Raw genomic sequence first — 26,537 nt, 5'->3', positions numbered from 1 at the left:
TGATGTGGTTTCCCTACTCTAGGTATCCCCACCTAACGACTACAAATGCCCAATCACACACAAATACCCTTCCCCACTCTCAGCCAATAAAGGCTCGTTTATATATGATCGACCTGCATACCTCATTAATTCTTTTAGAGTTGATCGATTTATTTATACACTTTGTGTCGCCACCATTTATTGCTCTATTAAGTGAAATTGATCTGTCTTAAAAAGGCCCGAATTTCACAGTAAATTGTAGAATTGAAGTATTATAACTTGAATTTTGATAATTAAAATGGTTATTAATTTTTAATCTAATATTTTTTATGTGTGCATATTTAATATGAATAGCTCATAGGTTGTACAAATGGCAATATATATGTATATATTTTAATATTTCTTTTGAGAAATTAAACTGGTAAGTTTTTAAATTTTTGTTTAAATGGTATGAGTTAGATGAAAGGTTGAGAACCACTGCTCCAGAGCATGTAGATAAGAAGTCCTGTTGTGCTACTATATCAGTGCAATAGGAAAAAGGTCTGATATTCTTCGATTGTTGAAGTAAAAAAAAAAAAGAAAGATGCTGTTAAAATCTTTGTAAATTCAATTTATAACATTTATGCTGCTGGAATTTTTAACATTTTGTTAAGTATACCATAATAAATGCAAGTAAGTGCTTTTGTCATATTGTGTGATTCAAAAATGGAAAAAAAAATATACTGATGAAATTTTTTCTGATATTAGTCCTTAGTTTCCTATCCTAAATTGAAGCGACAAGTTTTATTGTATTTCCCTGAGACTAAGTCACCTAAAGATTTTGATGAGAGTACTGTATTTTGGGTCAATCAAGAATTTTCATTAATGTAAGTCTGTATTTTATATTTGTACTTTTATGTGCAATTTTGAAATTATGAATTTTGTGTGGAATATTGGGTGATATATATAGAGTTGTAAATTTATTTACTTATTACAATATTATTTACAATATTATTATTTAATATTACAATATTATTTAAAACACTTATGTTTCCAATTTAGGTCTTTCTTAGAAATTCCTGTAATATTGAAAAAACTTTTGAAGCATTAAAATTGAATGTATTACTTATACAGAAAGTAAAGTAATGAATATTTATTTTGAAGAATTAACACACACACAAACAAAACAAAACAAAACAAAAACTTGTGAGCCTATATTGTTTTATTTTAAGACTTATTAAATAAAAAATTCTATTAAATTGAGTGGAGTTAAAAATTTGCTGAAGTTTTAAAAACATATAAAGAAGTGAAATATGTATAAACTGCAATTAGTTAAAAAATGATGTGCAAATTAAACATGAGCATTCTATTCTTAATACGAGGGTTGGAACTTTAATAGTGGCAACACAGCTGAAAAAATGCTACGCAACAAAACCGAAGAATATCACGTATACCACACGTAAACTACATACCTACCTTACCTCTCAGCAAAAAGACTCGTCCTGCCTACGTCACACGCATGCGGAGTGACGCAAAGAATGGATCCTTGTATTAGCTCGCGGTCTAAAGTAAGTGTTGTCAAGATGTTTTCAAAACAAGAACAACGTTGTTGGATAAAAATTAAATGTGCCAGAGGTCATACAGCACGACAGTGTCATCAAGAGGCTTGCGGGGAATCTGCATTGCCTTACAGAACCATAGCAAGATGGGTGAAAGCATTCAATGAAGGACGCCAAAACGTGGCAGACATGCTGCGGCCAGGTCGTCCGAGTGTCAGCGATGCAGACGTGCAAGCTGTTGACGCACTAGTGGACAGTGATTGCCGCCAAACGGTTCATCAGCTGGCTGGACAAACAGGATTAGCGCATATGACTGTGTTGCACATTCTGAAGGAATGCCTGTCCATAAGAAAAATTGCTTCACGATGGGTTCCACATCACTTGACGGAAATGCAGAAATGGCTACGATACAATACTGCCAGAACCCACCTGGAGCGCTATGAGCGCAAAGGAGATGCTTTTTTACGGCATATCATTACGCTGGATGAGACTTGGGCCCGATCGTACCAGCCAGAACTGAAACGCCAATCAAACGAATGGTGTCATCACAGGTCACCACGACATTCGAAATTTCGTCAGAACCCCAGCAATGTGAAAGTTACGGTGATTATCATGTTCAACTGTGATGGTGTCATTCTAACACATACCGTTCCCCCACAGCAGACCGTCACTGCGCAGTATTACTGCTCATTTTTGGATCACAATCTCCAACCAGCTTTGAGAAAAAAACGGCGACACTTTCTGCAGAACGCTCCTCTCATTTTGCGTGACAATGCTTGGCCGCATGCAGCGCAAGCTGTGACTGATTTGTTCAAGCGATGGGGCTGGGAAGTGCTTTACCATCCACCATACTCCCCAGATCTAAGCCCATGTGACTATGGCTTAATTCCTAAGGTGAAGGAACCACTTCGTGGCACTTGCTTCCAAACTGTTCCTGAGATTCTTGCGGCAGTAAACCGGTCCATTCAAACTATTAACAAAACAGGCGCTGCTACAGGTATTCTGCGACTTCCACATCGTTGGAAACGGGTTGTACACAATGCTGGCGACTATATTGAAGGACTGTAAAACATGGTGACATGAATCACTTTTGTATTCCTTGTAAATAAATAGTTGCCACTATTAAAGTTCCAACCCTCATATTATTTTAATCTGGTTGATTAAAATCACTGTATATTGGAGTTTTGTTACTGGTTTAATTCCCAGTGGAACAGGATGTGTAAGCTTTTACATTGTTTTCTCCATGTGTAGTAAAATATGTGCGAATTTCCTTTAAATTTGTTCATGTTAATATGTCTTCTAACCTGGAGTAAATGATGTTTTATTATGATTAAGCATTTATTTGTCTGCTTTTCTAGATTAGTGCATAAAAATATTTAACTGATTAAAAATGATAGCTTCCTTTCTTATTATGTATATGAAATTAAATTGAAAACTACTTATTTTATGTTCCATAAAGATTATCCATCATGGTCTACAATACTGGCACAACTTGAAAAATAACAAGCTTTGAGTTGTGACCATTTTCAGTATTGTAAAATTATCTTTGCAGCAGCACTGGCACATATTTTAGCTCAATACTGTTATAATAAATGACAGCAATGTGTATGTGTTGCATTCCTTGGTATCAAACATATCAAAATTTTACTGCATAAATATTTATCATGGCACTGTATACTTCAACGACATTTCTGTATCAAAAGTAAGAGAGCAATCACAGGATTACTTCGTTTTGAAGATTTCTTTTAAAGAAATAGATTTTGAAGGTGAAAAGACAGCAGGTGTAGGAAAAATCTCCAGTCCTTTCAGGAAGCATTATTGGAAAAACTTATTATAAACTACTTGCAAGAATATATGGAGATTATCTATGGAGAAATTTGACAGTCTATACTGTTTTATAGCCAGCAGTGCAATAGGAAGTTCTTCTTTAGCATTTTGCAGCAATCTAAAATTTTAACAATAAAAATGCATTCTATTTTGATACTTATGTAGGCTGCTGTTGGAAAATCGTTCACTCTTTTATATCCTGTTTACTGATGTAGAACTAAAACCAAGGAAAACCCAACCAAGAACCAAGGAAAATATTAAGAATGCCATTTTGTAACACCTGTCACAATATGGTAACATTATTAATAAAATTCAGTTTATTGTTTTCGAATTTTGTGTATGAGCCATGAACTTCGAGAACAATTCAATATAATATTAAAAAATTTGATAAAAATTTTTTTACTAACATTATTTCATAAAAAATTTGATAATTTTTTTAAATTTTATGATCTTTTAGTAATGCTTATTTCTTAATCTGACAATTAAGTGTACGATTCTTGCATTTCAGAACCAAGGAAAACTTTAGGCATGCTTATCTCAATACTTCATGTTTTGAGTTGTACTAATATTGCAGCTCATGAATGATACATAGCTATATTAAGCAGCAGCTTTGTTAATAATATTTATCTGTAGACCTAACATAGCTCTATATTTTTACAATATGACTTTAAAGAAGTTTAGAAGTATTTTTTAATAATATCCATTTTTGTATAGATATAATGCTATTGCTATTTTATATCTATAAGGTGAACTTAAAGGGCAATTTTTCATTTATCTCCTCCCTGAATATAAACATTACAGTGTTGTATTAGCAAATTAACTTTCAAAATAATAATTATTGATATATGTGTTATGTGAAATTAGTAACACAACAACCTTGAGTCCGGAGTAGAGTTATATACAAGATTTCAATTGATTTCGAGGGCAAACAAATACAGGTCCCTCTTTGTGAGGAGCAAAGAAATCTGCAGGACTGGAAAGCAGTGGTCATAATTTTACAGTGGACATTTATACTCCACAGTGTTATTAATGTTATTTCTAATAGCAGAATGTCTTCTCTGATGGCAAGCAGAAAATTTTGTAAAGGCTTTGACCACGAGAGAAAATCCTGGGTCAATGGAAACTGATCTCAAATAATTGAGTTCATTAGCAGACAAAGGTTCTGCAGAACAAAATTTGAAAGCATGAAATGTATAATAGTAAAAAGAAGCCATTTTTTGCTTAGCCAGGTGACATGGTTTTAGCATAGGGCAGTAAACAAACAGAAATCCTGGATCAATGCAAACTGATCTCAAATAATTGAGTTTATTAGCAAGCAGAGCTTCTGAAGAACAAACTTCATGAACATGAAATACATAATAGTAAAAAGAAGCCATTTTTTCTTAGCTAAGTGACAGGGTTTAGCAGGGGGGTGAACAAATATAAAAGTGTTTAGTAAACAGTAGTGTCAAAATCAGATTCATTGCGAATTATAAGAATATCAAAGAAGGGAAGGGAGTTGTTAGATTAAAAAGTGAACTAGATAGCTGGATCAATCAAATTCATAACAGATAAAATTTGGGATAAATCTTCTTTATTACCATGAAAAAGTGTGAAAGTGTCGTCTATGTACAAATCCAGAAATGAAAAGAAAATTTCTGAAATAATCTCACTTCAAAATAGTGCGCGTAAATGTCAACAAGTACAGGGCTGAGAGGATTACCCATGGCTCTCTCAATTTGGTGATAATATTAACTTTGGAAAACAAAGTGTTTTGTATTCAAAGAGATTTTTACTAAGAGAAATTAACTCTTCAATTTTAGTGTGTGTAAAATGGAATTCTTGAAGCCTGATTTCAAGACAATTTGTGCTCCTTTGACTGAAACATAAGTAAACAGTGATTTCACATCAAAGGAAACTACAATGGAATGCAGGAGAGAAAAATCTTTAAGTATCTCAATGACTTCAAAAGAACTTTTTACAGTGTGAATATTATTAGAAAGTAATGGAGAAAATCTGGAAACTAAATATTTAGCCAAAGGATGCTGTTCCTTAAATGGAAACAATAGGTCAAGACGGAACTCCAATTTTATGGACTTTGGGAAGAGTATGGAACCTAGCACTGTTAGCAATAGGTGGAATAAAAGATTTTTTTAAATTGAATTGGGATGATAGGAGAAGACTGAACAACTGTTTTTACTTTTGTGAGATCAGAATTTGAAAGAATTTTGGCTTTCATTTATCAGTTTCGAGACTCTGTATGTGTTTTTGTCCATAACAATAATCTGTTAGTTCTTATCAGCTTTAAAAATTATAATGTTAGCATTAGAGTGAATTTCACTTAAGGCCTTCATTTTCTTTCGCTTAAGATTTGAAACAAATGATCTGTTATTAAAATCCATGTTGTGAGTAATTGAGTATTGGATTGTGTCCTTCTGTGTTTCTGAAGTTTTAGAGAATTTAAAAGTTTTTTCAATAGCAGTGATGATTTGAGGAGTTGAAGGTTTAGATGTTTTTTAAAAGTTGAAGTTATATTTTAATATTTTCATATTATCTTCTGAAAGATTAATATTAGAGATATTAATGATGGGATTAGGATTTGCAGTGGGTACGGTTAAGAAGGTGGGTGGGACTAGCTGATAGGGGTGAAAGCTTTTGGAATTTAGAAACAAGGACACTTTTATGGCCTAGACAAGTGGTATCAGTTCTAGATCAAGATTTACAATCAAAAGAAGGGAAATTAAAAGTAGAATTGGCAGTTTTTAAATGAAGGTAATATAATCCAAATTCAATTTTAGCCAAACCTGAGTTTCTTATCATGTAATGAAGAGCTGACAGTTTGAATTTATGCATAATTTTTGTATTGTGAACAGAAGATTTAAGACTACATTTGACTTGTATAAATTTGAGAATGATACAAACTTGTATAATTTAGCACATGTAATTGTAAATTTGCACATGTGCAAACTTGTGTATATTTCAGAGTGAATTGTTCAGAAAGCTTCTTCAATTGGTAAATTAGATTTTCTTGAAACTCCATAAACTGAAAGATTTTTCCCCCTCTGTGTTCCATTACGGTTCAATGTCACTGCTTAACTACTATTCCAGTTGAAGGAATACTAAATTGTCTTTGAAACTAGGCTTTGAGAATTCCTTTCACAGTTACTGAAACCAAGAGTTAATTTCTGTTACTAAAATCTCAAGAGTTCAACGAACTTTTTTTCCAAAGTGATTATTATCGCCAAATTCAGCAATTAGCTATGGGCAATCCCCTCAGTCTTGTACTTGCTAATATTTACATGCACTATTCTGAAGTCAGATTATTTCAGAAACTACCTTTTTGTCTCTGGATTCGCTACGTAGATGACACTATCACACTTTCTGATGGTAATAAAGATTTATCCCAAATTATGTCTGTTATGAATTTGTCTAATCCAACTATCCAGTTCACTTTTGAATTCGAATCTGAGAATTCCCTACCTTCCTTGATATTGTTATAATTCACAGTGAATCTGATTTCAGTATTACTGTTTACCATAAACATTTTTCTGTTTGTTTACCACCCCATGCTAAGCCATGTCACTGGCTAAGCAAAAAATGGCTTCTTCTTAGTATTATGTATTTTGTGCTCTCGAAGTTTGTTCTTCAGAACCTCTGCTTGCTAATGAACTCAATTATTTGAGATCAGTTTCAATTGATCCAGGATTTTCTCCCGTGGTAATCACTCTCTCCTGTGGTAAACACTTTTTTGTTTGTTTACTACCCTGTGCTAAACCATGTCACCTGGCTAAGCAAAAAATAGCTTCCTTTTACTTATGTATTTTGTGCTTGTATTATATTACATATTATGTAAGCAAAAAATGGCTTCTTTTAATGATTATTCGTAAGTTTGCTCTTCAGAACCTGTGCTTGCTAATGAACTCAATTATTGGAGATCAGTTTCCATTGATCCAGGATTTTCTACTGTGGTCAAAGCCTTAAAAGATTTTCTGATTGCCATCAGAGAAGACATTCTGCTATTAGAAAATAACATTAATAGCCTTCTTGTGTTTCCATTTTATCCTTTTGTCAGTTTTAAAATTGCATGGATTCTTCAGAAGTTCAATTTGTCTAATCCAACTATCCAGTCATTTTCTTGCCTATCAATAAAAATCCATGGTTTAACTCTTAAAGATTACATTTCTAACTTTAATTTTTTTTGAATTTATAGCATATCATGTCAGTGCGGTTTGAGATGCATCAGCCAATTTAAAAGAGTGTTAAAGTTTCGTATCGAGGAACACCAATCTTATGTCCGAAAAGGCAAAATTAAAAAATCTTTGATAACTAATCTTTGTTGGGAATGTAATAATAATTTTGATTTTGCGTCTGCAAAAATCATTTAAAAAGCTTCTTCAATTCATGAATTGGATTTACTTGAAGTTTTTCGCAAAGTTAGTCACAAAAGTTTATCTTAACCTAAAAGTCCAATCCAGTCATTCCTACAACTTTTAAAATTCTACTAATTTAATTTTTTAATTTCATTAATATTTTGGCCAAAGATGGCACTACCTTCTCATTTGCTTCTTTGTGGAGTATAAATATGACCGTAAAGCCCACTGCTTTCCAGTCTTGCAGATTTCTTTGCTCCTGATGAAGAGGGACCTGTACCAGTTTGCCCTTGAAATAGCTTGAGATCTTATACCTAAATCTATGCCAAACACGAGGTTGTTGCATTACTAGTTTCGTGTTTCACTTAGTGTGTTTCTTTTTCATTTCCATATGTGTTATATTCTAAGTTACAGCTAAACTTTTTATATTTTACAGGAAAAATAAAAAACCTCAGAAGAGAGGTAAAGTTAATTTAATTGGAAGACTTCAGTTATCAACAGAAAGAAGTGAACAAGAAGAAAATGAACGCATAGTACTACTTCGAACACTCAGAACTCAGGTTAATGTTTCTTTCAACTATTAACCTATTCTAAATTTTATGCTACATGTTTGTAATTACTGTAAATATATTGATTTTTTATTGTTGTTATCTAGAGTATAAATTTTCAAAAGGTTATTCACAAAAATAGTGAGCTTGTTAGCAAAAACTGCTGTATAGAAATAACTATGCATGTTATTATTGTCAGAAGTACGTATCACATATGAAAAGTCTAAATAAATAAGTATGAAATGCTGGACTAATCTTTTCCTCTTTAAGGTTAGGTTAGATTATTTGAATATGGGAAAGTATGCAAGAACTGTTTGCCTAAGAGGAGGAATTCCTTTATAGAAACTTACTAAGGGAAGTTGGCTTGCTTTTGCATTACATGAGGGGGGGGGGGAACTCACCAAAGCCGACCATTCAGCCATCTCGTTTGCATAGATTTGAACCTCGGTCAAACTCTCAGCATTTTTTTTTAACCATTCGGCTACTAGTGTGGGTGCTTACTTTGACACTTTTTACGATGTGTGGCAGCAAACTCATCATGGATCTACAATTTTAAGAGATAATGTAGCATTCTGAATCAAATAACCTCTTTTTCTGTCTTGATGCAGGGCTTCCACATGCTTAGAAAGTCAGTAAATTGGAAAATAGCTTGGAATTGTTGGTAAAATCCAGACCATTTTTCCAAAAAGTCAAAATATAAAGTTAAAAATTTAAGTCAAAATATTTAAGTTAAAATATATAGAGTAAATTTAAAACTAAACCTGAATCAAACTAAATACAATATTTGGTTTGGCAAAGTAGAAAAGTAAATTGGTAGAAAATTATAAAGTTGCAAAATGTGCAAACAGTTTCTGCATAAATTGACACAAGGGAAAATTTACAAAACACCTCATCAACTCAAAATGTTGGCATTTAAAAAAAGTCAAATTATCATGTGATTTATTTATTTTATTTTTTATTTTTTACTTTTTATAATTTCACTTGTTTTTTCATTTGTGCAGTAATCGTTTGGAATTTTTTATATCATTTCACTTTTCCAACTTTGTCAAACTGAGTATCAGGGCTGGATTTACGTATAAACTACACAAGCTATAGCTTAGGGTCCCCACTTTCTTGCCCCCCCAATTAAAATATAGTGTATATAGAATTAAAATATATTATAACAGATGTATAAAGGTCCCCAAATCTCAAATAGCTTAGGGCCTTATCAAGTGTAAATCTTATTCTGCTGAGTATGATATTTGAATTTGCTTTGATTTTAGTTTAAATTATTACCACTGATTTACTGCAGCTTTTAATGCATGTTTTTTTATTTACAATTAATATCTTTATTACTAAATTATAAATAATATTTATGTGTGTATGTTCCTTGCATAAGGGAATAAGGGTGAAACATAGGAGCTGCCAATTTTTTAATTTGCATAATCCCTCACATGAGCACCTCAGATTGAATTTTGATTTTTTTTATTTATTTTGTGTGAATTTAATGAACTTTTGATTAAAAACTCTGTAATTTAAAAGGTTTATGTTGCCACTCAGCAACATATAAGATATCTATGTTTCAAATATATCAGAAAACCTGGTGATATAAAAGAAGTATGCTGCCAGTTGGCAAAGTGCAGGTATTTGTCTTTCAAATTTAAATGCATTGTGAAATAATTGTGGCACTTAGAGCCACCAAATTTTGAACACCGTCTTCATCTGAACGCTGAAGCACAACTTTCATATTTTGTGCAAATTTAAGGAACATTTGATTAACTGTCTGATTGCTCAATTTGTAGACCAAAATAGCTTAAAAAACTTTTTTTTCCCCATATTTTGATTCTATATATATTGGAGAATTGAAAAATGAGCTTTTTCTTTTTATAAAATACTTATATATATATATATAATATAAATTTTTATCATGAGAAACTAAAGTTGCCAGAAAAAACAATTTCAGATGTTATCACCCCCCAAAAAATTTTTCTAAATAAATTTCAGTCGAATTACAGTTAATTTATATTTATTGCATAATATAAAAAAGCAAAATGTATAAAATTTAAGAAAATATAAAGCACTGAGGAAAAACTACCGTAGAAATGCAGTTTAGTATGATAGAGTTCAAAACAGGTTTCAAGACAAAGTCTAACTTCACGGTCTTTGCACCAGATTCAATAAATCTAGTTAATGATCAATCTAATTAATAATTCAATAATTTAATTAAATAATTAAGATAATTGCTGAATGTTTTCTAGCAGCCATTTCTGTAAGAAAAAACACCAAAAAGTGAAGTTTGAGCGGTAATACCACGTGCCTTCAAATGCCGCAATTTAGTGGAGAACTAACAATATCTGTTGGCCAACATGTAAACTAAACGTCTAATACTGTATATAATTTATTTCAATGGGAAAAAACGGGATGCGCTCCTCAATAAAGGAAGAAAAACACATGCCCGGGGGATGAGCAGATTTTGCTACATTTGAGTTGCCCGTGGAAATCGCAGGATGAGCAGCCAAAGAGTTAAAACCTCAACATCTAAAATCTTTGTTGCTTATCAGTGCTTAAGATATTTATATTTTGAATTTAATGAAGAGACTTGGTGATTTAAAAGAAATGGGTTGCCACTCTTGGAATTAAAATGTTTTTATCTTCTTTATGGCAGTGTATTGTCATTCACGCAAAACGACTTTAATTTTTTCTTTCAAATTTATTCTGTAATTAATTAACAAACTACGCTATTCAAAAGCAATAAACTCATTCATTTCATTTATTTATTACTAAGGGGGTCATGAAATTATACTAGCATTCAAATGCATATATATATGTTTGTGTGTGTAAACGTACAGATACACCAAAAATGGGATAAAGTTTAATTAATAATTACTATTAATGTCATGCAAAGGGCTTCAAAATTGATTGATTAATTAAGAGAGATAAAATACATGGTGATTCAAGAAAACATTTAACAAAAGCAACAGCTGAGGAAACGGAGATTGTCTCCATTGAAGCCGTGGATGCGTTGGCAGTAGTATGGCTAGTTACGCATACCACAAAATGGCTGACGTGCACTTGATGTATGCATGCCCAGCTGCAATCGATGAAAAGCAATGTGAATGAATCACGAGAAATATCCTGATATAGAAAGTTGCCTTGCCACTCTGCATCAACGATTGTGCGAAACAGTTCATTCGATATGCAAAAGCCAAATGCCGGTCGCCAACGAATAACTCGGACAGTTTTTTTCCAAAAGAAAGCATTCTCCAAGATCTGGAGCATAATCCTTCAACAAGTACATGAGTTGTAGCCCGAGACACTCATATCCCCGTCTGGCGTATTTTACATGACAAAGGACTGCATCCTTTCCATTTACGATGCATCTGGACATTGGAACCGGAAGGCTACAACAAGCACATAGATTTTGCGTGGTGATTTTTGCAAAAAAATTGTGCAAACCAAAACTTCACAGCAAGTGATCTCGTCACTGATGAGGCTACCTTCTCACTAGAGGGTGTGATGAACATACACAGCTTGCGTACTTGGGCAGATAAAAACTCACATGCTACATGTATGCATGCCTCACAGTGCAAATTTGCCCTCAGCATGTGCTCTAGCATTGTAGGAGACTTTTTACTTGGTCCATACTTTCTCCCAGAATGACTTGATTGGCTGCATTTATGTAGCATTTTTGCAACAGGGTTGCCACGCTACCTGGAAAACTGGAAAAAGTCAGGGAATTTGAAAATTGACCAAGAAGTTCAGGGAATTTCATATGGCGATCCCCCCCCCCAAAAAAGCGAGTTTTGCACCGACGTTGGAAACGATCACTTTTATTGGCGAATTGTGTATTGGGTGAGCGTCGTTCGGGCAGCTGGAATAGAGCCAATTTTCACAGCTCCAATTAGATTGTCTTTTAGAAAGGCAAAGCAAATTTCAGGTAACCTCGAGAATCGCATGTGCAGTGCATGTTGAACTAAGCAAAATACTTATTGTCGTATAAAACAAAATCGGTTTAATACTAATATACGGTACCATGGAAGTTAGAATCAAAGAATATGTATTGTTAAGAAGGAAAATTTCGATTTTTTTCTTCCCTGGAGCAAATTACAGAAAAAAACCTATTTACAAAAAATCAATATTACATGGTTGGTATGATTAATACATTGTATGTCTCCCAGACAATGCAATACAGTCCGTACAACGCCTAGGTATGCTGAGTATCAAATTATCGATCTGATCTTGGGGGATATTACACCACTCAAAAAGCAATGCTCTCCGAAGTTCCGGTAGACATGTAGGAGGAGGTTGACAGGCTGCAACTTGTCGATGTATCCCACATGTGCTCTACTGGATTCAAGTCCGGTGAGAATGCTGGCCAGTCCATACGGGTGATATCGCCGATTGAAGGCATTCGCTTACGATGTTTGCACGGTGAGGATGGGCGTTTTCATCCATAAACACAAATTGTGCGGCCATGGCGCCCCAAAACAAATGTACATGTTGTTCCAGAATGACGTCCTGATAGATTTGGCTTGTCATGGTTCCAATTTGAACATGCAGGTCAGTTCTGGAACCCAGAATAATTCCACCCCAAATGAGCACTCCTGCACCACCGTAACGGTGTTGTTCAATGATGTTTTCTTGGTAGTAACGGGTACCTGGAGCTCTCCATATGAAAGTCCGGCGAGAATCAGACTGCAAGCTAAACCTGGACTTGTCGGAAAACATCACGCAAGCCCACTGTTGCGGTGTCCACAATGCATGCTCTCTACTCCAGGATTAACCGCAGGCGACAGTGAGTTGCAGTAAGTGGAATGCATATGACAGGTCTACGAGCATATAGACCAATCTGCCCTAAGCGTTTGTACATGGTCTGCCTTGAAATTGTCGTACCAGTGGCTTAAGAGAGCTGACGAGACAGGTCTGAGGCTGTGCTCCGCCAGTTTTTTTTGGCAGTAACTGCCAAATACCGGTCCTCATTCGGCGTTGTAACTCTGGGGCAACCTGTGCTGTAATGTCTACTCTCACATTACCATCATCTTGGAATGTTGCCAAAGCCTGGAGATGATACTCTGGGCAATTCCAAGTTTGTCTGATACTTCCAGTTGGGTACGCCCACATTCCAGACGGCCGATAATTCTACCACGTAAAATATCATCCATTTGCTTCCTTTGTGTCATAACTATTCGGTTATTGCACTGAAATGCTTATAAAGTGCCTGCGAAAAATTTTACTTCTTTGCCTGTATTCCTTATATATCACTCTCTTACACTCTCGTCATTGTGACGTACCATCAGTGTCATCTAGTTACTACCTGAAATTTGCATACGGTTCTTGAAGATGTGTGTTGTGATTTTACAGGTGATATATTTATTTTAGAGTTCGATTTCCGCGTGACTCCGAATTATCCTTAATTTATGGACATGAATGTGATTGAAAATGAGAATATAACACTAAGTTTGAAGCATTCAAATTTTTTAAGAAACTTGAAACACTTGAAAAATAATATAATGATAAAAACCTGTTATCTGAAATCTTTAAGGTACAGATGGCAAGCGGCTCGGATGTGACTCGATATTAGATACATAATATACAAAATAATTTTTTTTTCAATTTTTTGTATGAGTTTACTTTTATTGCAATTTTTTTTTTCAATTTTTTGATTCAGTTTTAATACTTCACCATATTAAATTGTTATTATTCTATATATTTATTCTATTATTCTATATATTTATTCTTAATTAATATATATATTCTTAATTATTTCTACATGTGTAATAATTTAGAGGAGGAGACTCAGATGTTTTTAATCATGATTGTTGTTATAGATGGTAATGGAATGTATATATATAATTACATAAAGTTGCAGACGGGCTAGTGAAGGAAAATTTTCTTTATTTTTGAGAAGCACAGTTTTAAAATGAATTGCACATCATTATAATTATACAGTTGATGAAAGAGAGATAATTTGGCAACATCATTGCTAAACAGCAAGCAAGAGCTGGAATGTAACCCATTTAAAATGAAAGCTTAGGAGAGTTGTGAAAAAGTTATTCCTCTCAAATTTCCTGTTGGCAGTTAAAAATTTTAATAACTGGTGACCATTTGAGTTTCAGTTTGCAAAACTATCTGCATCACCAGCATAATGCAACAGTTATGTGACATGTATTAATTTGAAAATATTGCATTTTAGAGATTTATTATAAGAATTTACAATTTTTAGATCAAAACAGCAAAGTAAACAAATTAAAGCTAGAATTTTTATTTACATATTTCACCCACACAACACACATTGATCAGCTATTAAAATTCCTGTACCATGAAGGCAACATGTAACAAACAGCAAATTTTGCCTGAAAAATAATATATGTGGGGATATGCATTCCAGAACATGCACACAGAGCAGGTATAAGCAACACCATCTGTCTTGTGTGTAAATGGAAAGATTGGACAGCAGTTGTTTTATAAGGTATTTCTCCCACCTTCTTAGCGAGCCTTCATGGTGTAGTGGTGTGCACATTCAGCGTGTAATTGAGAGGTCCACGGTTCGATTCCTGGTGAAGGCGTTGTTAATTTTTCATCTTGACTGCCTCCAAAAATACCTGTCTCTACAGTTTAACATGGAAATCACATTTCAGCTTTGGTTGTTGGTGTTAAGGTCTGTTATCCTCACGTGAGGAGGAACTTTTACCAGCACTTATCACAGTTTGACTGTGGCAGGATCACGGCCTTTCGGGACATCAGTTTATTTTCCACAACATTGCTACTCATGTAAGTTGGAAACTCAACTCATTACTGTCAAGTGAATGGGGAATTAATAGGTCCAGTAGGATCCTGCAGGGTGCCATGTGGGATCTCAATGACCAGAGCCACTAATATCCAAGAGGATATATATTTATATATGTTGTCCTCTTGACCTTGAAGATTATACAACCATGGCACATTTGAGTCAAACTTGGTTCCTGTGCAGGATGACATGTGTAGCATCTTTTTTATGCCTTTCCCTGTTATTGCCGTGGAGACAGGTTACACCCAGTGCAAGAAACAACAGCACTGGACACAGGAATGGCACCAAGTCATCTTCTCGATCACATCGCGGTTCTGCATACAGCATGATGTTGGATGTATTCAATCATAGAGGCAGGGAGTAGCACGAATGATGCCAACTTGCATTTGTTATTGTCATAATGCCTAAGCTCGTGGCATGCTAATGTGGGGTGCCGTGGATAGACATTCAGGTTATATCTTGGTCTCATAGCTGGTAATCTGGATGGCCACTGGTACATTTATGACTTGTTAAGGCTCATGAATGTGCCCTATCATCGAGGCCTAAGTAATGAAATCATTCGACTAAATAATGCATGATGGACAGTAAGGATATGTGGTCAATACAGAGGAATTCAATTCCATTGTTGCTCTAGCCAGCAAGTTCTCCATATCTCTCATCCACCTAGAACATCTAGTTATGGGTTACCAAGAGACTGGCATGTGACCACTCATCTGTCACTATGATTGATGAACTCTGGTACAGAATTGAAGCCACATAGAATGAAGTACCCCCTTATCTGTCATCCAAGTTCAGTTCAACTTAGAGTGTAGTCAAATTGCAGCTGTTGCTGCCAGATGGGGCTGCTCTCTGTACTGAATTCTGCATTCAATATACCACAAAACCTTCATGCTGTGTGGAAGGAAGTTCTTTTTTCTTTCTACAGTGCATGCAGAATTCAGTACACTGAACTGCCATCTCTGGCAGCAGCAGCGACACTAATCCAGCCGGGCATCAAGTTGAACCGAATGAATGTCATATATAGGTGTTTCATTCATTTATATATATGTAACTATATATCATTATATATATATCTTTTATATATGTATCCTTTATATGTTAGTACTCTAGGTTGATGTACCAGAACCATATGTAAACACAAATTAAATATGTTGACCATTCTGCTTTTTTTTTTAGCTAGAGTTGTAATGGATGGTTTTGCCATGTTCTTTGGTTTCTGCAGGATTATTGTACTTAAAATTGCATTCATATGTAGGGAAGCTTGAAAGGAAGGTCTTTGTTGCAACACCACCTAGTGGTGGTTTTAGTTGCTTTTTTAATTATAATTCTGGCTTTATGCTCAGGAATTCTTATCGATAGTTTTCTGTATGTTGAGCTGATACATTGAGTTTCTGTGCTTGTTTCTTTCATTGTAAATTGGGGTAGTATATACACGTGAAGTATCTATTGTGGCAATATTTGATTTATCTGATCTTAACAATTTCCAGATAAATGAGGCTAGGATAATGCCATGTTTATAACCAGATCTTTCAAACACAGCAGATTCATGAGGTGATCATGTAGTAGAAAAAGTTCCAATAAATTTACTGTTATGTGATGCTTGCATTTATAACAACTTTACTTTTTGAGAAAGGACTGTAGAAGCTTGTTTGTTGATTTTTTTACAAGTTTTTCTACAAAATATGGAGGACATGTATTATTTTCTGCAATTTGGAGTATGTAACTATACAAGGTTCATGTAAGTCCAGTGTACAACATAAAGCCAATGGAGAAACCTAACAACAGCAAGAAAGTCGTTTTATGGGAACATAAGTGTTGCCTCTTTTCACTGAAATCTATGTGCAACATGTGGAAAATTTTGTTTTCTTTAAGTTGCCTCCCAAATCTATTTTTTGTAATAGGTATGTAGATATTTTCATGCCATGAAACATACGGAAGATATACTTAAAATTTTGTTATCTTTTGGTTCATTACTTATGCTTTTCATATAAGTATGGCAATAAAATGTTTTAATAAATAATTTGTTAGATTGTTTTTGGTTTGGTTTATGTGATTATGACAAAGCCTCAAGGCTATCTGCCTAAGCGGAGGGATGCCTTTGTGGAGGACTTTCTAAGGAAAACTGGCTTGTATACACGTTACACATGGGGAAGACCACAAAAATGCACATACAGCCAGCCTGTTCATGGGATTCGAACCTTGGAACCTTCCAGTGTTCAGTGATTTTACTGCTCGGCTGCTGGTAGGCTAATAATTTGTCAGAAATATATTGTAATTAAGCATTACTCATTATTTGAACTCGGGAAACATTAATCAGTAAGCTCTTGTGTATTAAATTCTCAGCAAACAGTCAACTTTATTTTATGCAATCTTTGATTCTGGAAATAACTTAATAATGCTTTTTGGCAGCATTTGAATTTTGAAACTTTACAACCAGAATCATTGATCATTAGTTACGGGATAAATCACATGGAAATTGTAAACATGCAATTCTTTTTTATTTCATTCATGTTAGAAAGGTTTAGTCACGGTTCGTTTAATTGGTAAGCATTAGCATTTAATTTTGCTTTAAATATTTAAATGGTTCACTACTAAGTTTATCCACTTGATTACATGCATATTAATTGCCATTTTTATCATATTTAAAAGCCCTTTAATATCTAAAAATTTTCCTTTGCTACATGAGCTTTCATCAAGATGAAGTTTTAAGAAATTATAAAATCAAATGCAGTTAGCCCCCCCCCCCCCGAAAAAAAAAGTTAAAATAATGAATTATTTTAATTTCATATATTTTATTTCAGAATAATGTTATAACTAATGCAGCTTAATAATTCAGATGATGTATTGTAAATATAATCTTTAGTCAAATTGTAAATGTTTTGAAGTCACATTGCCATGCAGCATGAAAATTCTACTTCAGTTTTCAAACTTGTGAGCTGTGATATAGCTTAATTGAACTGGAAATGGTATAGTATGTCCATTGTGTTCATGCTATTTATATATACTCTTGTAACATTTGGATTCTTTTTCACAGGAAGCAATAATGAAAATAATGAAAATGAGAAAACAAGTAACAAATGCTCAGTTACAAACTGAACTTGTCGAAATTTTGAAAAACATGTTTTTGCCATCCAGGAAAATGATGAAAGAACAGATAGAATGGCTCATTGAGCATAAGTATATAAAACGGGATGAAGATGATATAAGTGTTTTTATTTATGTGGAATAATTTTAAATTGTTAATAAAATCATGAATCAAATTTATATAAGCTGTTTTCTTTTCCCTATCTTAATATTCAGCAAATTTGCTTATTGCCATGTTATAGTCAGATGATTCGTAAGAAAAAGTGTCATTTACTCAAAGGTATCGGGGGCTGTCTAATATTAAGTGTAACCTTTTAAAAATGTCTGCAATGTTCAGAGGTCTTTGTACATATGTCATGTTCATTTTTGTAATTCTGTTGTTTTCCAGTGCTTATAATTTTTTAATAAATAATTTTTGTACATAAAGATAATTGTAAATTTTACGAATGATGTGTAATTATCTGGTGTGGGCAGTTTTTATTTGTACAATGGAAATTTATTGAAAAAAGTTATCATCCAAAGTAATAATTTGTAGTTAAGTCTACACATTAAAAATCTAAGGAAAGATAACTCATTCTAATAAAAAGAATTCATCAAAAAATTGTCAATATTTTAAATTAGCCCTTATTCATAAAGCAAAAGTTGTAGCATTTTTGTCTTAGTTTGATGCAAGGGCAGATGTGATAATAATTTTTGGGGAAGATTTATATTTAACATATGATTTCGTAAAACAGAGATTATTGTTGGGAACAAACTAATTTATTTATTGTTTCATTTTTCCTTTTTATTTTATACTGAATCAAACAAGAGCTTATTAGTTGCATTATAGTACATATAGTTCATATATTGTTAATTTTTTACTTGCTGTTATTGTCCTACTCATAATTAGGATTATATGTTATTAATTCATTATGTCTATGTTTTTAAATCATGTATTTTGAATCTGCGTGTTCTAACTTTACGTATATGCTTTTTCTGTTGCCATTTTTTGCCGACATTTTACCCCACTGAATAGTGTACTTTTAAATTTTTTCTTCATATAAAACATTTGTTGTGTCAAATAATGTAAGATGTATAACTTTCATTATAAAAATAATCTGTCTAGTGATTTTATTTTTTAAAGTGCAAAGTAACTGTTTTATCTATGATTTGGTATTAGTCTTAGATTAACGTCATATGTATTTGAAGACTTTATAGTAATGTTAAGTACATATTTTAAAATTTTCATTGCAAACATTTTTACTCTCAGTGTTACTTTTGAATTATTTTTCATATCTGGAGTGATCATATTGTTAAATATCTATTTATTGCTATTTCATAAATCCATACAGTGGCAGCTTAATGTATGTGGCATAAATGTATACTGGTATTTTATCATCTGTTTTGCCTATGTATTGTAAGCATGTACCCTTTTCCCCAAATGAATTGTATATGTTTTTTAAATGTATATTCTTTAAATAAAATATTTGTTGTCTGAAATAATGTGTAATGCATAACCCTCCTGTTGGAAAAGTAGTTTACTTATTAGTATAATTTGTTTAAAGGAAACAATATAGACATTTAAAATTGTCATATATTTGCTGGCTATTAAAATTTTTGTATTAACAAAGACAAAACATAGTAGAAGTTTTTGCTACAAAGACAAAACATTTTTGTTAAGAGTAATAGACAAAATGTAATGTTACAAAGACAAAAAATAGCAAAACATTTCTTATGCAGTTGAACCCTGCTATAATGAACTCTATGAGACTGAAAGTTTGGGTTTGCTATATCCAATCTGATAAGAAAAAAATATATTATCTCACAAAATAATGTAAAAAATGATAAAGGAATCACAAAAAGTAGACCGATTAGCATTCTGGCATCTTCCAAAAGAAGTGAGTAATAATTAATTAAAAGATCATTAGTGATTAATTACTGTTATATTCATTTATTATAATTATTGTAGTTTTTCAGTTTCAAAATACATCAGTGATTTTACACAATGAAGTATTCAACATAAAAGCAATGGTTTAAACTGATCCCTTTAAATACACATCTTTATCTAAAATATACATCTATAATTAGTAATTGTCCAGGTAAGATTGCAGCTTTTTTGAATAGTGAAATATTCTAGCAGTACTTTAACATTGTTATGCTCAGCCCTTTAAAATTTTTTCATTATATCCAAATTTTTTCTGGAAGTAGAAATTATCAAGTCTTGATTTTTCAACATGGGACCAATTATAGATTCAGAAAAATCATATTCCCACCAGATGCCAATTTGGTTAAATCTGTTCTCTGTTTTTCGTACAAGGTTCACTTTACATAAAATACAGAATGTCATACATCTCTAAGCATACAGAGGAATTTTTAACACAGAAAATTTTCCCAGTACAGAGTGAAAAGAGTAAAGCGAAAACAATTTTATCTCTTTTCTATTATAAATCCAATGATAATTTTACTCTAAGATATGGATTAAAAAAGGTGCAATAATTCTTATAAAAGTATCATAATCTTGCAAATGCAAAACTTACCATGACAGCATTTTAAATATTGAGTTAAAACAAACCCATAAGGATAAAATATTTCCATTTCCTAAAGAGACGAATCATCTGTATAGCCCAAAACGCTTAGAATCTGTTAACTTTTACTATGAATACCAAAAATCTTGATCAGAGCTATGTCTTACAGGTCAAAGTACTTGAATGGAATGGGAATCTATTCGTATTCTTCCCTGCATATGGTAGCCTAAGTTATGCACGTTGTGTATTGTGGTTCTCCAAGAACTAGGTGTTATATCTGCTTTGCATAATCTTTGTTTAGAACATAGAGACAGATAGGTGTGAAGACAAAAAGAACAGTAACAAACTCTTTTCTTCCCCCCCCTATTCTAACATGGATAAGTTTAAGGGTTTTTTTCAGAAATTATGGGGAAATTATGAAAAATATAAAAACATTTCAGTTGAAGATATACATATAGTTGGTTATATGATCTTCATAAATTCGGAAGTTTGCCATAGTTGTATAAAACATTTAAATGTGTAGGAAATGGTACTGGAGCAAAAGGTTTATTCATTATATGTGGGGGGGGGGGTCTGTTATTAGCCGGGTTTGCTGTAGTGAATTTGACCTTAATAAAAAAAATAAGTAAGTACAATTTCAGGTATTGGGCAAACAGAATAGGTTATGATCATAACCAAATGTGGCCACCATGAGCAGCAATAACTACTGTTGTATGGCAAGATCTGAAAAAGACTTTAATAATGTTTTGCGATATTGCAGTTCAGGTAGCTGTATTTCATTGCCAGAGTTCATCTCTTGTAGCTGTTGATGATCTATATCTTGTCAGTGTATGGGACTTCATAGACTGAGTGCATTCAGTGAGGCAAAATCTATCAATTGCACTAGCCAAGGCTAGCACATAAACTTGTCAAGGAAGTATCACTCTTTGAATGTGGAATGATTGCACATTAATTTGATGTTACTTAAGAGGCTGCTGAAACTATAAGGCAACAATTAGCCTTAACACATCTGTGATGTAAACTCATGGGTCAATGTGCCAAATATGTACACCAAATGTGAACTGGGTAAGTATCTAATTACATCCCATTCCATAACTCTTGGCGTTGGCCTGGTGTAATGATGCATGAGCTATTGATGCAATGTATGTATTGTGTTTCATGTAAGTTGCATGATAAGGCTGTATGATTCATACAAGTTATTTGCATAAAATATTGTGCTCTCAGTATTAGCACATCAAGGTCACTGCAAGCATTGTATGTCGTATGCCGCCGTAATCTTTTCTGGACCCATCAGTTTATTCACAAGACAGGTTTTGATTATCATAAAAAGCAGTTTGTATATCTGCAGTTACTGTATGCTTTTCTACTGCAATCAAATTCAGATATATACAGTTGTACATTCCATCACTTTACTCGAAGTGTATTCTACGTTTCTAGTCAAACAAAGTGGAAACACAAATTCCATATCGGAAACCAGTCCTTTCTTCTCTTTTTCATTGATTATAAGTAGTGTTACTGACACAAATATGCAGTATTAATTTGATGTCTTAATATGCAGTATTTATTACACAAATTTTACATGAATTTACTGCTTCTTTGTGATTTTAATGGCTTATTCAATTACGTTTTTAAATTTGTATTGGATTTTTTTAAAATATAACTTTCCTTTAATGTGTGCATGTGTGTATATATATATGTAAGATGTAACAAAATATGATGGCTGCTTTAAAGAAATAATTGGCGACCTCAAAATTAATGTTCTAAATTTGGTTCTCTCCCCTTAAATTCATCTCCTCTCCCAAATTCGAGATTTTTCTTTTTTATGTAACGCCACTAACTAACCAATCATAAATTAGCTGTACTTGTAGATCAAACTGGGCATGAATACACCTGACAGCTAGGAAACAAATGTGTTATATTCAAGGTGAAATATTAAATCAGACTGAGTTAGTTGTGGTTCTCAATGCATTCTGATTTAATAGTTAATATTGCTGTAAAATTATTATTGGCTTTTTGAGTTTTAGTTCCATTTACATCACCAGAATTATGTAAGAGTCATACAACATGAATTAATCTAGAAATGACGCAGTGCAGAGAGAGGTTACTATTTTTAGAATAGAGAAGAGACATTAATTTATGCTGCTAATTTAATCTTTTACATATTCTTTATTTTTCTTACATATATATATATGTGTGTGTAATATATCGGGATTTAACGTCAGTTTCCCGCCATCGCAAATATCGTCTGCGCAAACAGTCCACATTGGCTTGTTTAATCATACTTTGTGAAATTATTTTTAGCATTTGAAAGAAAGTGGCTTGCTTTAGAGCACTGTGTTGTGGCATCTGTAAACAAAAAATTAATTAAGTACAAGGTGTCTGAAATGGAACTGTCACTCTACCAGATTAGAACTATCATCTACTTCCAGTTCTATTATAAAACGTCAGCTACAGAATGTCACCAAATCATCTATATAGCTTTAGGTACTAATGTTGTATCATATGACACTGTGAAGGTTTGGAACCGAAAGTTCAAAAACAAGGACAGTGGCATTCAAGAAGCAGAATGCTTTGGCCGGCCTACTGATGCTGATGAAGTGAAAACTCGTGGAAGAAGATCAGTATGCAAACCACTAGAAGGCTTGTTAAGGAGTTAGACGTTAGTGCCATGTCCATCGGTCGCACTATGCATCACACAAACATGACGTACAAGCATAAACTTGACGTTAACGCATGAGCTGCCTCAAGCAGATAAGGACAAGCATTTTCAGGCCGGCACTAATCTGTGTTGGAAAATATAGCTTATTTTAAACCTTTTACTGCATCATCTCTCCTCCTTGAAATGTTTATTTAGTTTAGTTCTTATTTTAATGTAATATAGTAGTTACTTCTACTTCTTTTTCTTGCTGCCACTGTTTGCATTGAGAACGGACTGTTTCAACCTAATTGAGATGCAAAAACGAAACGTGATGTTACGTCATCTGAAAAGCCCATTCGTGCCGATAGCTGATTGGTTGCCATGAGATGACGACATTCCTACTTCTGCTATAAGTATCTCGCATCGCTCTGGCTCAACCCTTCTAGTTCTCCTCCTTCTAGTTCCTGCTTTCCTGGCACTTGAGTGAGCGGTTTCCAGCCCCTTCAGAAGGATGCATGCAGTCCGGTGAATAAAGTGCCTTGGTTCCGGTTTGCGGGATGGCTGTTCCTGAATAAAGTTCCTTGGTGCCTGTCCACGGGATGATTGTTTCGGAATGAGTTCCTTGGTTCACATCCATAAGATGATTGTTCCAGAATAAAGTTCCTTGTTTCCAGAGGCTACCATATGAGTGACTGCTGTGGGCGGCATCCATGTTTTTCAATAAAGGCTGCATTTAAAATACGTGAGCGGCGATTCCTCGTGCAAACGGAGTTAGGCCGGTTTTAAGTGTTTTCAAGAACTTGATTTAAATTTCAGGTGTTTTTCTCGACCATTGATTATGGACTTATTGAATGTGTAGCCAGCTTCATTTTTAGGTCGCATAATTACTGTTTAGGTTTGTTTGTATTGAATGCCAGTGTTTTGGAGACCAGGTAAAAATATTATTTGATGAATGATGGTCATATTATATTTTTACTAAGACTCTGATATTGTTGAAATTTATTTTCTGTGTTTTTATTCTTTATTATATTGTTAATAAATTGGTTAAGTTCAAAATCTTTCATTGTCTTCAATGTCTGCACAACGTGATATCTCAGGGAGCTTTTATTGCTACTACTGCTAAATGTTTAATTTCTTTAAACTTTAAACTTTGCTTTAGCATCATTTTGGTTATGGGCCCAGCCTCTGAGATATTTTTAGTGCAGACTTTTGAAGTTTAAAGTTAATTTAGGACTTAAGAGATTGGGGGGGGCGGTTTTTGTTAAAATTCAAATATGGCTACTGTTAGTGTCATGCATAATATTGCTAAACTTGATGCATGTAATTATTTTACATGGTCCAGAGATATGAAGTTTGTCTTGAATGAAAAAATGCATGGCTTTTGGTTAAAGGTATTGAAAAATGTCCTGATTTAAATGATGTTAAGGGTATTACAAAAGAAATTATAGCCGACTATCAAAATAGAAGTCGATTGGCATTATCTTTAATTTATATGAATGTAAGCCCTGAATATAGAAACTTGATATGTGAAATTGATGACCCAGTAGTGGCATGGAATACGCTTGCCAAATACTTCCAGCCAGATTATCGGTCAAGACATATGTCCCTGTTTTCAGAGTTCTTAAATTGTAAAATTAAGCTAAATGAAAGTATTAGTTTCTTTTCTTCTAGATTAAAACGCGTAACTGAACAGTTAGCTGATATTAATCAGGCTGTAAGAGACGTATATATATGTTTCCAGTTTCTTAGGTTCCTTCCAGATAAATTTGATCAAGTAGTTCAGAATGTTTTGAGGTGGCCAGATGAGAAGTTCATATTTAAAAATGTTGAACTTGAAATACTAGCAGAGGAAACGCGTCTTAACTTAAGAGAGATAGATAGGGAAAACTCCAATAAGACTATAGAAGTTCAAAGTGCTAACTGTGAACACAAATTTAAGCAGATTAAAGGGCTCAAGTGTTATAAATGTGGCCGTCCAGGTCATATTCAAAAATACTGTAGAATGAGAGGTAATTTTTCCAGATCACCCTCACCTGCTTCTTCTGTTTCCTCAGCTGTATCTAGTAGTAATAAAACATCTCCTAAGTGTAAGAATAAACCCAAGTTGAGTAAAGGTAAAAATAATTCCCATGCACAGTCCCATTTTATAGCTCAAGCTAATGTTAACAATTTGGAAGAAAATGATGATAGTTGGATTTTTGATACAGCTGCATCTCATCATTTTTGTAAAAATCGTGAATTGTTTGATACTTTTTCTCCTGTGAAAAATGAGAATATGCTAGTAGCTATTGATGGGGTAACTTTTCCAATTCATGGGAAGGGTACTGTTAAAATGAAATTTGGGGATACGGTTATTTTGCTTAAAGATGTGTTATACTCACCTGAACTGAGACGAAATTTAATATCTGGACCTAGAGTAGATATCAATGGAGCAAGATTTTTTGGTAAAAATGGGCAAATTAAAGTTACTGATGATGAAAATGAAACTTTGTACAAGGCTAAGTTGGTAGGAAGTAACTATCATGTGTTCCCGAAAATAGTGAAAAAGGGGGGCAAATCTGTAAAATTTGAGGCATCCACAGTTCAGCATAATAATAGTGAATTATGGCATGGTCGGTTTGGTCATATAAATTATGGTGCTATTGTCAGGACTAGTAAGAGACATTCAGTTCGAGGTCTTCCTGTGTTAAAGCACTCACCTAATTTGTTTTGTGAACATTGCCAAATCAATAAACAAAGACGAATCTCCTATAGACCCTTAGAAGGTATTCAAGTAAAGAGACCGCTTGAAAGGGTTTTCTCTGATGTATGGGGACCTATTAACATTCCAGGTAGGAATGGTGGACGTTATTTCGTTTCCTTTATTGACGAATATTCTCGTTACGTGGTAGTGTACCCCATTGTGGAGAAAAGTCAGGTGTTTGAAGTATTTGAAAGACATATAGCACGTGCGGAAAGATCTTTGAACCTTAGATTGAAATACTTTAGGACTGACAATGGGCGAGAATATGATAATGATCAATTCAGGTCATATTGTAATAAAAATGGTGTAAAGCACGAATTTACAGATGTATATACTCCAGAACAGAATGGAGTTTGTGAGAGATTTAATCAGACAGCTCTCAACAATGTACGTGCAATCTTACACGATAGTGGAATGAGTTCCGAATTTTGGTCAGATGCAGTAATGTATTTTGCATATTCATTTAATAGAATTTGTCATAAGGGCCAAGATAGAACCCCATTCGAATTATACACTAAGCGGAAGCCATCAGTACGTCATCTTAAGGCATTTGGAACGATT

At 33.6% G+C, this 26,537-nt stretch overlaps 1 protein-coding gene across 11 annotated transcripts in view; it reads left to right on the top strand.

The window, feature by feature from the left end:
• LOC118205983 (cullin-5-like) overlaps positions 1-19,573 on the top strand; it is a 170,684-nt gene extending 151,111 nt beyond the window's left edge. For 10 of the 11 annotated variants that reach the window (XM_085823827.1, XM_085823830.1, XM_085823829.1 and 7 more), the window contains 3 exons: positions 727-845; positions 8,130-8,253; positions 18,042-19,573. In XM_085823827.1, the coding sequence (XP_085679953.1) occupies positions 727-845; positions 8,130-8,253; positions 18,042-18,236 (438 nt within the window). In that variant the 3' untranslated portion in view covers positions 18,237-19,573. Of the gene's footprint in view, positions 1-726; positions 846-8,129; positions 8,260-18,041 lie in introns of those variants that run through there. The other variant, XM_085823835.1, reaches the window with a different exon arrangement.
• Positions 19,574-26,537: the final 6,964 nt, after the last annotated feature.

This window comes from Stegodyphus dumicola, chromosome 9, assembly GCF_044657685.1.
Source record: "Stegodyphus dumicola isolate Sdum_Otavi_A_Nest chromosome 9, ASM4465768v1".
In the NCBI taxonomy this organism is placed as follows: Eukaryota; Metazoa; Arthropoda; class Arachnida; order Araneae; family Eresidae; genus Stegodyphus; species Stegodyphus dumicola.
The sequence above is the reverse complement of the archived record's forward strand: the minus strand, read 5'-3'. Positions and strand labels throughout refer to the sequence as shown.